This window comes from Phyllobates terribilis, unplaced genomic scaffold, assembly GCF_046119375.1.
Source record: "Phyllobates terribilis strain yellow unplaced genomic scaffold, ASM4611937v1 Scaffold_13__5_contigs__length_258822181, whole genome shotgun sequence".
In the NCBI taxonomy this organism is placed as follows: Eukaryota; Metazoa; Chordata; class Amphibia; order Anura; family Dendrobatidae; genus Phyllobates; species Phyllobates terribilis.
This window is the reverse complement of record NW_027362773.1, coordinates 132,614,372-132,631,188: the sequence shown is the minus strand read 5'-3', so window position 1 is coordinate 132,631,188 and position 16,817 is coordinate 132,614,372. Positions and strand designations below refer to the sequence as shown.

General features: G+C 42.9%; 1 protein-coding gene across 1 annotated transcript in view; it reads left to right on the top strand.

Moving 5' to 3' along the window:
* The window catches only part of LOC141174064 (uncharacterized), an 80,254-nt gene that overhangs the window by 55,374 nt on the left and 8,063 nt on the right, over window positions 1-16,817 (top strand). Inside the window, exon 34 of the mRNA XM_073658697.1 lies at window positions 1,086-15,137. Within this exon, the coding sequence (XP_073514798.1) occupies window positions 1,086-15,137 (14,052 nt within the window). The remainder of the gene's footprint in view (window positions 1-1,085; window positions 15,138-16,817) is intronic.

Here is a 16,817-nt window from a genome sequence, read left to right as displayed (position 1 = left end):
CAAGTCCTCCCGGAGAATAATATTTCTATCTCCAAAAAGCTTGTCAGCAGAGGGAAGCATGAAGTGCTGTAAAATTTCCTGGTAGACGGCTGCTCTGACTTTGGTCTTGATAAAACACAGTGGACCTACACCAGCAGATGACATGGCTCCCCAAACCATCACTGATTGTGGAAACTTCACACTAGACCTCAAGCAGCTTGGATTGTGGCCTATCCACTCTTCCTCCAGACTCTGGGACCTTGAATTCCAAATGAAAATTGGAACTCTGGGACCATGTGGAGTGTGTCAATGACTGCCTTCTGGACATCTGTCAAGTCAGCAGTCTTCCTCATGATTGTGGAGCCTACTGAAACAGACTAAGGGACCTTTTTAAACGCTTAGGAAGCCTTCGCAGGTATTTTTTGTTAATTATTTCAATTTACTGAGATACTGACTTTAGTGTTTTCATTGGCTGTAAGCCATAATCATCAACATTAACAGAAATAAACACTTGAAATAGATCACTCTGTTTGTAATGACTCTATATAATATATGAGTTTCACTTTTTGTATTGAAGAACTGAAATATATTAACTTTTTGACGATATTCTAACTTAGTGAGATGCACCTGTATATATGAGCTATATGATAGATACTGGAGGTAAGAAGGTAAGAATTATGGCTTTAAATTATGTAAAAATGTTGAAACAATCACAAATGGAAAAAATAAGAAACATTTTCATCACAATAAAAATATTATACCAGGTAACAAAACCACTGGCATACAAATTCAAAAATATTAAAAGAAAAAATGGTAAAGTACTCTATATTCAGGCTTGAACTAGCCCACAGGGTAAGAGACAAATTTCCCGGTGGTCCCTATATGAGAGTGGGTTCCCCCGCTCACTATATTGGCAGTAGTTTGCATAACACACTTGATTGACTATGCACAGACAATGACAGCATCTCATCATTCATTTAAAAAATTACCCTGTTAATTATTGCATAGAAGTTAATATTATTGTGTACATCTGATTAATATTGTTAGACATGAAGAATACAACTGAAAAAATGTAAAAAATTGAAAAAGAACTTATTTTCTTACAGCAACACCAGAGAGATCAACTAAAAGAGAAACCTTATCTTCTACAACTAAAACTCCCAATACAATTAGTACAGTTACCACTCACACCCCAATAACAACCACTATTCATTCACCATCAACAACACATACTCCTTTAACTAGTACAACTGTTACTACCCACTCAACTTCCACATCTCCAACAACTAAAACTCCTATCACACCTACTACTGTTACCACTCACACTAAAATATCAACAACTTCAACAACCACTACTCATTCACCATCCACAGCATCTACACCTTTAACCAGTACCACAGTTACTACGCACTCAACTTCCACATCTCCTACAACTAAAACTCCCAGTACAAGTACAGTTACTACTCACATCCCAACCACAACTTCAACAAGCAGTACTCATTCACCATCAACACCAACTCCTTTGTCCAGTACCACTGTTACTACACACTCAACTTCCACATATCCTACAACTAAAACTCACAGTACAACGAGTACAGTTACCACTCACACCCCAACAACTTCAACAACCACCACTCATTCACCATCAACAACACAAACTCCTGTGTCCAGTACCACTGTTACAACCCACTCAACTTCCATATCTCCTACAAATAAAACTCCCAGTACAACGAGTACAGTTACCACTCACACCCCAACAGCTTCAACAACCACTACTCATTCACCATCAACAACACAAACTCCTTTGTCCAGTACGACAGCTACTACCCACTCAATTTCCACATCTCCTACAACTAAAACTCCCAGTACGAGTACAGTTACCACTCACACCCCAACAACTTCAACAACCACCACTCATTCACCATCAACAACACAAACTCCGTTAACCAGTACTACTGTTACTACACACTCAACTTCCACATCTCCTACAACTAAGACTCCCAGTACAATGAGTACAATTACCACTCACACCCCAACAACAACTTCAACAACCACTACTCATTCACCGTCAACAACACAAACTCCTTTGTCCAGTACTACTGTTACAACCCACTCAACTTCCACATCTCCTACAACTAAAACTCCCAGTACAACGAGTACAGTTACCACTCACACCCCAGCAACAACTTCAACAACCACCACTCATTCACCGTCAACAACACAAACTCCTTTGTCCAGTACTACTGTTACCACCCACTCAACTTCCACATCTCCTACAACTAAAACTCCCAGTACAACGAGTACAGTTACCACTCACACCCCAACAACTTCAACCACTACTCATTCACCATCAACAACACAAACTCCTTTGCCCAGTACCACTGTTTCTACGCACTCAACTTCCACATCTCCTACAAGTGAAACTCCCAGTACAATGAGTACAGTTACCACTCACACCCCAACAACAACTTCAACTACCACTACTCATTCAACATCAACAACACAAACTCCTTTGTCCAGTACAACAGTTACTACACACTCAACCTCCACATCTCCTACAACTAAAACTCCCAGTACGAGTACAGTTACCACTCACACCCCAACAACTTCAACAACCACCACTCATTCACCATCAACAACACAAACTTCCTTAACCAGTACCACAGTTACTACGCACTCAACTTCCACATCGCCTACAACTAAAACTCCTAGTACGAGTACAGTTACCACTCTCACGCCAACATCAACTTCAACAACCAAGACTCATTCACCGTCAACAACACAAACTCCTTTGTCCAGTACCACTGTTACAACCCACTCAACTTCCACATCTCCTACAACTAAAACTCCCAGTACAACGAGTACAGTTACCACTCACACCCCAACAACTTCAACAACCACTACTCATTCACCATCAACAACACAAACTCCTTTGTCCAGTACGACAGCTACTACCCACTCAATTTCCACATCTCCTACAACTAAAACTCCCAGTACGAGTACAGTTACCACTCACACCCCAACAACTTCAACAACCACCACTCATTCACCATCAACAACACAAACTCCGTTAACCAGTACTACTGTTACTACACACTCAACTTCCACATCTCCTACAACTAAGACTCCCAGTACAATGAGTACAATTACCACTCACACCCCAACAACAACTTCAACAACCACTACTCATTCACCGTCAACAACACAAACTCCTTTGTCCAGTACTACTGTTACAACACACTCAACTTCCACATCTCCTACAACTAAAACTCCCAGTACAACGAGTACAGTTACCACTCACACCCCAGCAACAACTTCAACAACCACCACTCATTCACCGTCAACAACACAAACTCCTTTGTCCAGTACTACTGTTACCACCCACTCAACTTCCACATCTCCTACAACTAAAACTCCCAGTACAACGAGTACAGTTACCACTCACACCCCAACAACTTCAACAACCACTACTCATTCACCATCAACAACACAAACTCCTTTGCCCAGTACCACTGTTTCTACGCACTCAACTTCCACATCTCCTACAAGTGAAACTCCCAGTACAATGAGTACAGTTACCACTCACACCCCAACAACAACTTCAACTACCACTACTCATTCAACATCAACAACACAAACTCCTTTGTCCAGTACAACAGTTACTACACACTCAACCTCCACATCTCCTACAACTAAAACTCCCAGTACGAGTACAGTTACCACTCACACCCCAACAACTTCAACAACCACCACTCATTCACCATCAACAACACAAACTTCCTTAACCAGTACCACAGTTACTACGCACTCAACTTCCACATCGCCTACAACTAAAACTCCTAGTACGAGTACAGTTACCACTCTCACGCCAACATCAACTTCAACAACCAAGACTCATTCACCGTCAACAACACAAACTCCTTTGTCCAGTACCACTATTACAACCCACTCAACTTCCACATCTCCTACAACTAAAACTCCCAGTACAACGAGTACAGTTACCACTCACACCCCAACAACTTCAACAACCACTACTCATTCACCATCAACAACACAAACTCCTTTGTCCAGTACGACAGCTACTACCCACTCAATTTCCACATCTCCTACAACTAAAACTCCCAGTACAACGAGTACAGTTACCACTCACACCCCAGCAACAACTTCAACAACCACCACTCATTCACCGTCAACAACACAAACTCCTTTGTCCAGTACTACTGTTACCACCCACTCAACTTCCACATCTCCTACAACTAAAACTCCCAGTACGAGTAAAGTTACCACTCACAACCCAACAACTTCAACAACCACTACTCATTCACCATCAACAACACAAACTCCTTTGCCCAGTACCACTGTTTCTACGCACTCAACTTCCACATCTCCTACAAGTGAAACTCCCAGTACAATGAGTACAGTTACCACTCACACCCCAACAACAACTTCAACTACCACTACTCATTCAACATCAACAACACAAACTCCTTTGTCCAGTACAACAGTTACTACACACTCAACCTCCACATCTCCTACAACTAAGACTCCCAGTACGAGTACAGTTACCACTCACACCCCAACAACTTCAACAACCACCACTCATTCACCATCAACAACACAAACTTCCTTAACCAGTACCACAGTTACTACGCACTCAACTTCCACATCACCTACAACTAAAACTCCTAGTACAACGAGTACAGTTACCACTCTCACGCCAACAACAACTTCAACAACCAAGACTCATTCACCGTCAACAACACAAACTCCTTTGTCCAGTACCACTGTTACAACCCACTCAACTTCCACATCTCCTACAACTAAAACTCCCAGTACAACGAGTACAGTTACCACTCACACCCCAACAACTTCAACAACCACTACTCATTCACCATCAACAACACAAACTCCTTTGTCCAGTACGACAGCTACTACCCACTCAATTTCCACATCTCCTACAACTAAAACTCCCAGTACGAGTACAGTTACCACTCCCACCCCAACAACAACTTCAACAACCACTACTCATTCACCATCAACACCAACTCCTTTATCCAGTACCACAGTTACTACACACTCAACCTCCACATCTCCTACAACTAAAACTCCCAGTACAACGAGTACAGTTACCACTCACACCCCAACAACTTCACCAACCACCACTCATTCACCATCAACAACACAAACCCCTTTGTCCAGTACCACTGTTACAACCCACTCAACTTCCACATCTCCTACAACTAAAACTCCCAGTACAACGAGTACAGTTACCACTCACACCCCAGCAACTTCAACAACCACTACTCATTCACCATCAACAACACAAACTCCTTTGTCCAGTATGACAGCTACTACCCACTCAATTTCCACATCTCCTACAACTAAAACTCCCAGTAAGAGTACAGTTACCACTCACACCCCAACAACTTCAACAACCACCACTCATTCACCATCAACAACACAAACTCCGTTAACCATTACTACTGTTACTACACACTCAACTTCAACATCTCCTACAACTAAGACTCCCAGAACAATGAGTACAATTACCACTCACACCCCAACAACAACTTCAACAACCACTACTCATTCACCGTCAACAACACAAACTCCTTTGTCCAGTACTACTGTTACAACCCACTCAACTTCCACATCTCCTACAACTAAAACTCACAGTACAACGAGTACAGTTACCACTCACACCCCAACAACAACTTCAACAACCACGACTCATTCACCGTCAACAACACAAACTCCTTTGTCCAGTACTACTGTTACCACCCACTCAACTTCCACATCTCCTACAACTAAAACTCCCAGTACAACGAGTACAGTTACCACTCACACCCCAACAACTTCAACAACAACTACTCATTCACCATCAACAACAAAAACTCCTTTGCCCAGTACCACTGTTTCTACGCACTCAACTTCCACATCTCCTACAAGTGAAACTCCCAGTACAATGAGTACAGTTACCACTCACACCCCAACAACAACTTCAACTACCACTACTCATTCAATATCAACAACACAAACTCCTTTGTCCAGTACAACAGTTACTACACACTCAACCTCCACATCTCCTACAACTAAGACTCCCAGTACAACGAGTACAGTTACCACTCACACCCCAACAACTTCAACAACCACCACTCATTCACCATCAACAACACAAACTTCCTTAACCAGTACCACAGTTACTACGCACTCAACTTCCACATCGCCTACAACTAAAACTCCTAGTACAACGAGTACAGTTACCACTCTCACGCCAACAACTTCAACAACCAAGACTCATTCACCATCAACAACACAAACTCCTTTGTCCAGTACCACTGTTAGTACACACTCAACTTCCACATCTCCTACAACTAAAACTCCCAGTACAACACGTACAGCTTCCACTCACACCCCAACAACAACTTCAACAACCACTACTCATTCACCGTCAACAACACAAACTCCTTTGCCTTCTACTACTGTTACTACGCACTCAACTTCCACATCGTCTACAATTAAAACTCCCAGTACAACGAGTACAGTTTCCACTCATACCCCAAAAACAACTTCAACAACCACTACTCATTCACCGTCAACAACACAAACTCCTTTGCCTTCTACCACTGTTACTACGCACTCAACTTCCACATCGTCTACAATTAAAACTCCCAGTACAACGAGTACAGTTTCCACTCATACCCCAAAAACAACTTCAACAACCACTACTCATTCACCGTTCCCAACACAAACTCCTTTGTCCAGTACTACTGTTACCACCCACTCAACTTCAACATCTCCTACAAGTGAAACTCCCAGTACAAGTACAGTTACCACTCGTACCCCAACAACCACTACTCATTCACCATCAACAACACAAACTCCTTTGTCCAGTACCACAGTTACTACGCACTCAACCTCCACATCTCCTACAACTAAAACTCCCAGTACGAGTACAGTTACCACTCACACCCCAACAACTTCAACAACCACTACTCATTCACCATCAACAACTCCAACTTCTTTGTCCAGTACCACGGTTACAACCCACTCAACTACCACATCTCCTACAACTAAAACTCCCAGTACAACGAGTACAGTTACCACTCACACCCCAACAACAACTTCAGCAACCACTACTCATTCACCGTCAACAACACAAACTCCTTTGTCCAGTACCACTGCTACTACACATTCAACTTCCACATCTCCTACAACTAAAACTCCCAGTACAACGAGTACAGTTACCACTCACACCCCAACAACTTCAACAACCACCACTCATTCACCATCAACAACACAAACTCCTTTGTCCAGAACCACTGTTACAACCCACTCAACTTCCACATCTCCTACAACTAAAACTCCCAGTACGAGTACAGTTACCACTCACACCCCAACAACTTCAACAACCACCACTCATTCACCATCAACAACACAAACTCCTTTGTCCAGTACCACTGTTACAACCCACTCAACTTCCACATCTCCTACAACTAAAACTCCCAGTACGAGTACAGTTACCACTCACACCCCAACAACAACTTCAACAACCACTACTCATTCACCGTCAACAACACAAACTCCTTTGTCCAGTACCACTGCTACTACACATTCAACTTCCACATCTCCTACAACTAAAACTGCCGTTACGAGTACAGTTACCACTCACACCCCAACAACTTCAACAACCACCACTCATTCACCATCAACAACACAAACTCCTTTGTCCAGAACCACTGTTACAACCCACTCAACTTCCACATCTTCTACAACTAAAACTCCCAGTACAAGTACAGTTACCACTCGTACCCCAACAACAACTTCAACAACCAGTACTCATTCACCATCAACAACACAAACTCCTTTGTCCAGTACCACAGTTACTACGCACTCAACCTCCACGTCTCCTACAACTAAAACTCCCAGTACGAGTACAGTTACCACTCACACCGCAACAACTTCAACAACCACTGCTCATTCACCGTCAACAACACCAACTCCTTTGTCCAGTACCACTGTTACAACCCAATCAACTTCCACATTTCCTACAACTAAAACTCCCATTTCAACGAGTACAGTTACCACTCACACCCCAACAACTTCAACAACCACCACTCATTCACCGTCCACAACACAAACTCCTTTGTCCAGTACCACAGTTACTACGCACTCAACCTCCACATCTCCTACAACTAAAACTCCCAGTACGAGTACAGTTACCACTCACACCCCAACAACTACTTCAACAACCACTACTCATTCACCGTCAACAACACAAACTCCTTTGTCCAGTACCACTGCTACTACACATTCAACTTCCACATCTCCTACAACTAAAACTCCCAGTACGAGTACAATTACCACTCACACCCCAACAACAACTTCAACAACCACTACTCATTCACCGTCAACAACACAAACTGCTTTGTCCAGTACCACAGTTACTACGCACTCAACCTCCACATCTCCTACAACTAAAACTCCCAGTACGAGTACAGTTACTACCAACACCCCAACAACTTCAAAAACCACCACTCATTCACCATCAACAACACAAACTCCTTTGTCCAGTACCACTGCTACTACGCATTCAACTTCCACATCTCCTACAACTAAAACTGACATTACGAGTACAGTTACCACTCACACCCCAACAACTTCGACAACCACTACTCATTCACCGTCAACAACACAAACTCCTTTGTCCAGTACTACTGTTACCACCCACTCAACTTCCACATCTCCTACAAGTGAAACTCCCAGTACGAGTACAGTTACCACAAGTACCACAGCAACAACTTCAACAACCACTACTCATTCACCATCAACAACACAAACTCCTTTGTCCAGTACCACAGTTACTACGCACTCAACCTCCACATCTCCTACAACTAAAACTCCCAGTACGAGTACAGTTACCACTCACACCCCAACAACTTCAACAACCACTACTCATTCACCGTCAACACCACCAACTCCTTTATCCAGTACCACTGCTCCTACACACTCAACTTCCACATCTACAACTAAAACTCCCAGTACGAGTACAGTTACCACTCACACCCCAACAACTTCAACAACCACCACTCATTCACCATCAACAACACAAACTCCTTTGTCCAGTACCACTGTTACAACCCACTTAACTTCCACATCTCCTACAACTAAAACTCCCAGTACAACGAGTACAGTTACCACTCACACCCCAACAACTTCAACAACCACTACTCATTCACCGTCAACACAAACTCCTTTGTCCAGTACCACTGCTACTACACATTCAACTTCCACATCTCCTACAACTAAAACTCCCAGTACGAGTACAGTTTCCACTCACACCCCAACAACTTCAACAACCACCACTCATTCACCTTCAACAACACAAACTCCTTTGTCCAGTACCACTGTTACAACCCACTCAACTTCCACATCTCCTACAACTAAAACTCCCAGTACAACGAGTACAGTTACCACTCACACCCCAACAACAACTTCAACAACCACTACTCATTCACCGTCAACAACACAAACTCCTTTGTCCAGTACCACTGCTACTACACATTCAACTTCCACATCTCCTAGAACTAAAACTCCCAGTACGAGTACAGTTACCACTCACACCCCAACAACTTCAACAACCACTACTCATTCACCGTCAACAACACAAACTCCTTTGTCCAGTACCACAGTTACTACGCACTCAACCTCCACATCTCCTACAACTATAACTCCCAGTACGAGTACAGTTACTACTAACACCCCAACAACTTCAACAACCACCACTCATTCACCGTCAACAACACAAACTCCTTTGTCCAGTACCACTACTACTACTACACATTCAACTTCCACATTTCCTACAACTAAAACTCCCAGTACGAGTACAGTTACCACTCACACCCCAACAACTTCAACAACCACCACTCATTCACCATCAACAACACAAACTCCTTTGTCCAGTACTACTGTTACCACCCACTCAACTTCCACATCTCCTACAATTAAAACTCCCAGTACAATGAGTACAGTTACCACTCACACCCCAACAACAACTTCAACAACCACTACTCATTCACCGTCAACAACACAAACTCCTTTGTCCAGTACTACTGTTACCACCCACTCAACTTCCACATCTCCTACAAGTGAAACTCCCAGTACGAGTACAGTTACCACTCGTACCCCAACAACAACTTCAACAACCACTACTCATTCACCGTCAACAACACAAACTCCTTTGTCCAGTACCACTGTTACAACCCACTCACCTTCCACATCTCCTACAACTAAAACTCCCAGTACGAGTACAGTTACCACTCACACCCCAACAACAGCTTCAACAACCACTACTCATTCACCGTCAACAACACAAACTCCTTTGTCAAGTTCCACTGCTACTACACATTCAACTTCCACATCTCCTACTACTAAAACTCCCATTACAACGAGTACAGTTACCACTCACATCCCAACAACTTCAACAACCACCACTCATTCACCATCAACAACACAAACTCCTTTGTCCAGTATCCCTGCTACTACACATTCAACTTCCACATCTCCTACAACTAAAACTCCCATTACAACGAGTACAGTTACCACACACACCCCAACAACTTCAACAACCACCACTAATTCACCGTCCACAACACAAACTCCATTGTCCAGTACCACTGTTGCCACCCTCTCAACTTCCACATCTCCTACAACTAAAACTCCCAGTACGAGTACAGTTACCACTCACACCCAATCAACAACTTCAACAACCACTACTCATTCACCGTCAACAACACAAACTCCTTTGTCCAGTACCACTGTTACCACCCACTCAACTTACACATCTCCCACGAGTGAAACTCCCAGTACGAGTACAGTTACCACTCGTACCCCAACAACAACTTCAACAACCACTACTCGTTCACCATCAACAACACAAACTCCTTTGTCCAGTACCACAGTTACTACGCACTCAACCTCCACATCTCCAACAACTAAAACTCCCAGTACGAGTACAGTTACCACTCACACCCCAACAACTTCAACAACCACCACTCATTCACCATCAACAACACAAACTCCTTTGTCCAGTACCACTGTTACAACCCACTCAACTTCCACATCTCCTACAACTAAAACTCCCAGTACAACGAGTACAGTTACCACACACACCCCAACAACAACTTCAACAACCACCACTCATTCACCGTCAACAACACAAACTCCTTTGTCCGGTACGACTGCTACTACACATTCAACTTCCACATCTCCTACAACTAAAACTCCCATTACGAGTACAGTCACCACTCACACCCCAACAACGTCAACAACCACCATTCATTCACCTTCAACAACACAAACTCCTTTGTCCAGTACCACTGTTACAACCCACTCAACTTCCACATCTGCTACAACTAAAACTCCCAGTACGAGTACAGTTACCACTCACACCCCAACAACTTCAACAACCACCACTCATTCACCAACGACACAAACTCCTTTGTCCAGTACCACTGTTACAACCCACTCAACTTCCACATCTCCTACAAGTGAAACTCTCAGTACAACGAATACAGTTACCACTCACACCCCAACAACTTCAACAACCACTACTCATTCACCGTCAACAACACAAACTCCTTTGTCCAGTACTACTGTTACCACCCACTCAACTTCCACATCTCCTACAAGTGAAACTCCCAGTACGAGTACAGTTACCACTCGTACCCCAACAACAACTTCAACAACCACTACTCATTCACCATCAACAACACAAACTCCTTTGTCCAGTACCACAGTTACTACGCACTCAACCTCCACATCTCCTACAACTAAAGCTCCCAGTACAAGTACAGTTACCACTCACACCCCAGCAACTTCAGCAACCACCACTCATTCACCATCAACAACACAAACTCCTTTGTCCAGTACCACTGTTACAACCCACTCAACTTCCACATCTCCTACAAATAAAACTCCCAGTACAACAAGTACAGTTACCACACACACCCCAACAACAACTTCAACAACCACCACTCATTCACCGTCAACAACACAAACTCCTTTGTCCAGTACCACTGCTACTACACATTCAACTTCCACATCTCCTACAACTAAAACTCCCATTACGAGTACAGTTACCACTCACACCCCAACAACGTCAACAACCACCACTCATTCACCGACTACAACACAAACTCCTTTGTCCAGTACCACAGTTACTACGCACTCAACCTCCACATCTCCTACAACTAAAACTCCCAGTACGAGTACAGTTACCACTCACACCCCAACAACTTCAACAACCACCACTCATTCACCATCAACGACACAAACTCCTTTGTCCAGTACCACTGTTACAACCCACTCAACTTCCACATCTGCTACAACTAAAACTCCCAGTACGAGTACAGTTACCACTCACACCCCAACAACTTCAACAACCACCACTCATTCACCATCAACAACACAAACTCCTTTGTCCAGTACTATTGTTACCACCCACTCAACTTCCACATCTCCTACAAGTGAAACTCCCAGTACAACGAATACAGTTACCACTCACACCCCAACAACTTCAACAACCACTACTCATTCACCGTCAACAACACAGACTCCTTTGTCCAGTACTACTGTTACCACCCACTCAACTTCCACATCTCCTACAAGTGAAACTCCCAGTACAACGAGTACAGTTACCACTCGTACCCCAACAACAGCTTCAACAACCACTACTCATTCACCGTCAACAACACAAACTCCTTTGTCCAGTACCACAGTTACTACGCACTCAACCTCCACATCTCCTACAACTAAAACTCCCAGTACGAGTACAGTTACCACTCACACCCCAACAACTTCAACAACCACTACTCATTCACCGTCAACAACACAAACTCCTTTGTCCAGTACCACTGTTACAACCCACTCAACTTCCACATCTGCTACAACTAAAACTCCTAGTACGAGTACAGTTACAACTCACACCCCAACAACTTCAACAACCACCACTCATTCACCATCAACAACACAAACTCCTTTGTCCAGTACTATTGTTACCACCCACTCAACTTCCATATCTCCTACAAGTGAAACTCCCAGTACAATGAGTACAGTTACCACTCGTACCCCAACAACAACTTCAACAACCACTACTCATTCACCGTCTACAACACAAACTCCTTTGTCCAGTACTATTGTTACCACCCACTCAACTTCCACATCACCTACAACTAAAACTCCCAGTACGAGTACAGTTACCACTCACACCCCAACAACTTCAACAACAACTACTCATTCACCATTAACAACACAAACTCCTTTGTCCAGTACCACTGTTACTACCCACTCAACTTCCACATCTCCTACAACTAAAACTCCCAGTACGAGTGCAGTTACCACTCACACCCCAACAACAACTTCAACAACCACTACTCATTCACCATCAACACCAACTCCTTTATCGAGTACCACAATCACTACCCTCTCAACTTCCACATCTCCAACAACTAAAACTCCCAGTACGAGTACAGTTACCTCTCACACCCCAACAACAACTTCAACAACTACTACTCATTCACCATCAACACCAACTCCTTTTTCCAGTACCACTGTTACTACCCACTCAACTTCTACATCTCCTACATCTAAAACTCACAGTACAAGTACAATTACCACCAACACTCCTTCTACATCTCCAACAATAACTTCAATGACCACTATTCACATACCATCAACAACAGTAGTTACATCCCAAACCACAACTAGTACAACGGTTCCTTCAACCACTATGCCATGGTGTTGTACTGAAACTACAAGTACAACTAGTACAGAAACTACTAACACCCCTTCTCCATCAACAACTTCAACAACTACTACTCCGTCATCTTTAACGACTATGCCATTAACAAGTACTATGCCTCCTACTCCTACATGGTGTTGTCCTCCAACTACCACTACAACTAGTCCAACTACAACTAACACCCCTACAACAACAATTTCAACAACTTCACCAATTCCTTTAACCAGTACTACTGTTACTACCCACTCAACTTCCACATCTCCTACAACTAAAATTCCCAGTACAACAAGTACAGTTACCACTCACACCCCAACAACTTCAACAACTACTACTCATTCACCGTCAACAACCCAAACTCCCTTGTCCAGTTCCACAGTTATTTCACACTCATCTTCCACATCTCCTACAACTAACACTCCCAGTACAACTAGTACTGTTACCACTCACACACCAACAACTCTAACAACCACTACTCATTCACCATCAACACCCACTCCTTTAACTAGCACAACTGTTACTACCCACTCAACTTCCACATCTCCTACAACTAAAACTCCTACTACAATGAGTACTGTGACCACTCACACCCCAACAACAACTTCAACATCCACCACTAATTCACCATCAACATCCGCTCCTTTAACCAGTACCACAGTTACTACGCACTCAATTTCCACATCTCCTACAACTAAGACTCCCAGTACAACTAGTACAGTTACCACTCCCACTCCTTCTACAACTCCAACAACCACTAGTCATTCACCATCAACACCTACTCCTTTAACCACTACCACTGTTACTTCCCATTCAACTTCCACATCTCCTACAACTGAAACTCCCAGTACAACTAGTACTATTACCACTCACACCCCAACAACAACTCCAACAAGCACTAATTATTCACCATCAACACCTACTCCTTTAACCAGTACCACTGTTACTACCCACTCAACTTTCACAACTCTTACAACTAAAACTCCCAGTACGAGTACAGTTACTACTCACACCTCTTCTATATCTCCAACAACTTCAACATCCACATCGATATCTACAATAAGTACTACTCATTCATCAACACCTAGTCCCTCTTCCAGTACCACAGTTACTACTCACACCCCTTCTACATCCTCAACAACCACATCACCTACTAGTACTCATACATCACCAACACTTACTCCGACAAGCATTACTTCTCCAAATACAACAGCAACAATTTCTATAACTTCCTCAGCCACTCCAAACTCATCTTCTCACAGTACTACTCCAGAAACACCTCACATTAAAACACCATCACCAACACCATCTTCTCCGCCGGTTTCTCATCACCAGGATTTCTCATCTACAACTGTTCATTTAGGTGAGTTTATTTTTGGATACCTATGAAGTTATTTCTTTATTTGTAGCTCAACTATATAGTATTTTATAGGTGAGAGCAGCGTATGGACCTATAGACTAGTGGCAGCTCTTTGTAGTCTATATAATATATAAAAATCTTCAGAAATTATAGTTACCCTCTAAAGACTAATTGTGTTTCAATTTTTATTTTATGAATCAATAGTGCACATGAAAATAAGAAACTTTGTAAGATTTCATATTAGTGAAATCTGCTTCTTTCACCTCCTGGACTGATCTTCCACTCTCAATTCCCAGCTAAAATCTGTATTCAGTGAAGGCATTTTTTCCCATTACTGAAATAGGAGATGACTGCTGGTGTTTTTAAATTCTATGGAGGAGGGAGGAGCTAGAGTCAGATGCAGAAATTCTGCTGCAAGTTCTCCTGAAACGACAGTTACAGTTCTCTATAGACCTTTATGAGCACCAACTGTCATAACTTGTTTCAGTAATGGTGAAATCTGTATTCACTGAGGACACATTTTACCCATGAATTGAGAATTTTGAGAATGAATGATCAGTCCAGGTGAAGAAAAAGTAGATTTTGTTTGAGAGTAAATAGCAATAGAATCTGGCTACTTTTTTTGAAAATTGCATATTATTTGGGCACTATATGGTTGTAATAAGTGGTAATTGACGGTAATATTTGAACTGAAATTAGCAGAAAATAACTCCTATTCCAAACGACTTGGCCTGACTATGATATATATTTGTAAGAGTGCCATGTTATATTTCCTTCCTAGAAAAAATGTGTCACCACCTGCAACATCCCTCTGTGACATCAGCTGATTGCCAGCAGGTGCTTACCGAAGAGGGTTATTTAACCCCTTTCTGACCTGGTCAGTAATAGTATGCACCAGGTCGGAAAGGCTGGTTCAGCGGGGGCTCCGGCGGTGAGCCCGCACTGAACCGGGCACATGTCAGCTGATTCTTACAGCTGACATGTGCCTGCAACAGCCACGGGTGGAATCGCAATCCACCCATGGCTGTTAACCAGTTAAATGCCGCTGTCAATCTCTGACAGCGGCATTTAACTCGCACTTCCGGGAAGCGCGTCCTAAGCCCCGCCCATCGGTGACCCCGTCACATGATCGTGGGTCACCAATGGGTGGGCATGACAACTGCAGCAGAACCCTGTGGTTGTCATGTCTCAATTGCTATGAGCACCACCTAGTGGTCAGCGCTCATAGCAAGTGAGCATTTCTGCTGCATACAAGCGATCTGCTCATTGCCTGTATGCAGTAGAAGCAATCAGACAACTGCTGCTTCTAGTCTCCTATGGAGACTATTGAACCATGCAGAAAGTGTAAAAAAAATGTTTTTAAAAATATTAAAAAAATAAAAAATATATAAAAGTTTATATGACCCCCCTTTCGCCCCATTCAAAATAAAATAATTAAAAAAAAACCCCACATACACATATTTGATATCGCTGTGTTCAGAATCGCCCGATCTATCAATATAAAAGAAGAATTAAACCGATCGGTAAACGACGTAACAAGAAAAAAATTCTAAACGCCAGAATTACGTTTTTTTGGTCGCTGAAACATTGCAATAAAATGCAATAACGGGCGATCAAAACATCAGATCTACCTCAAAATGATATCAATAAAAACTTCAGCCCGGTGCACAAAAAGTAAGCCCT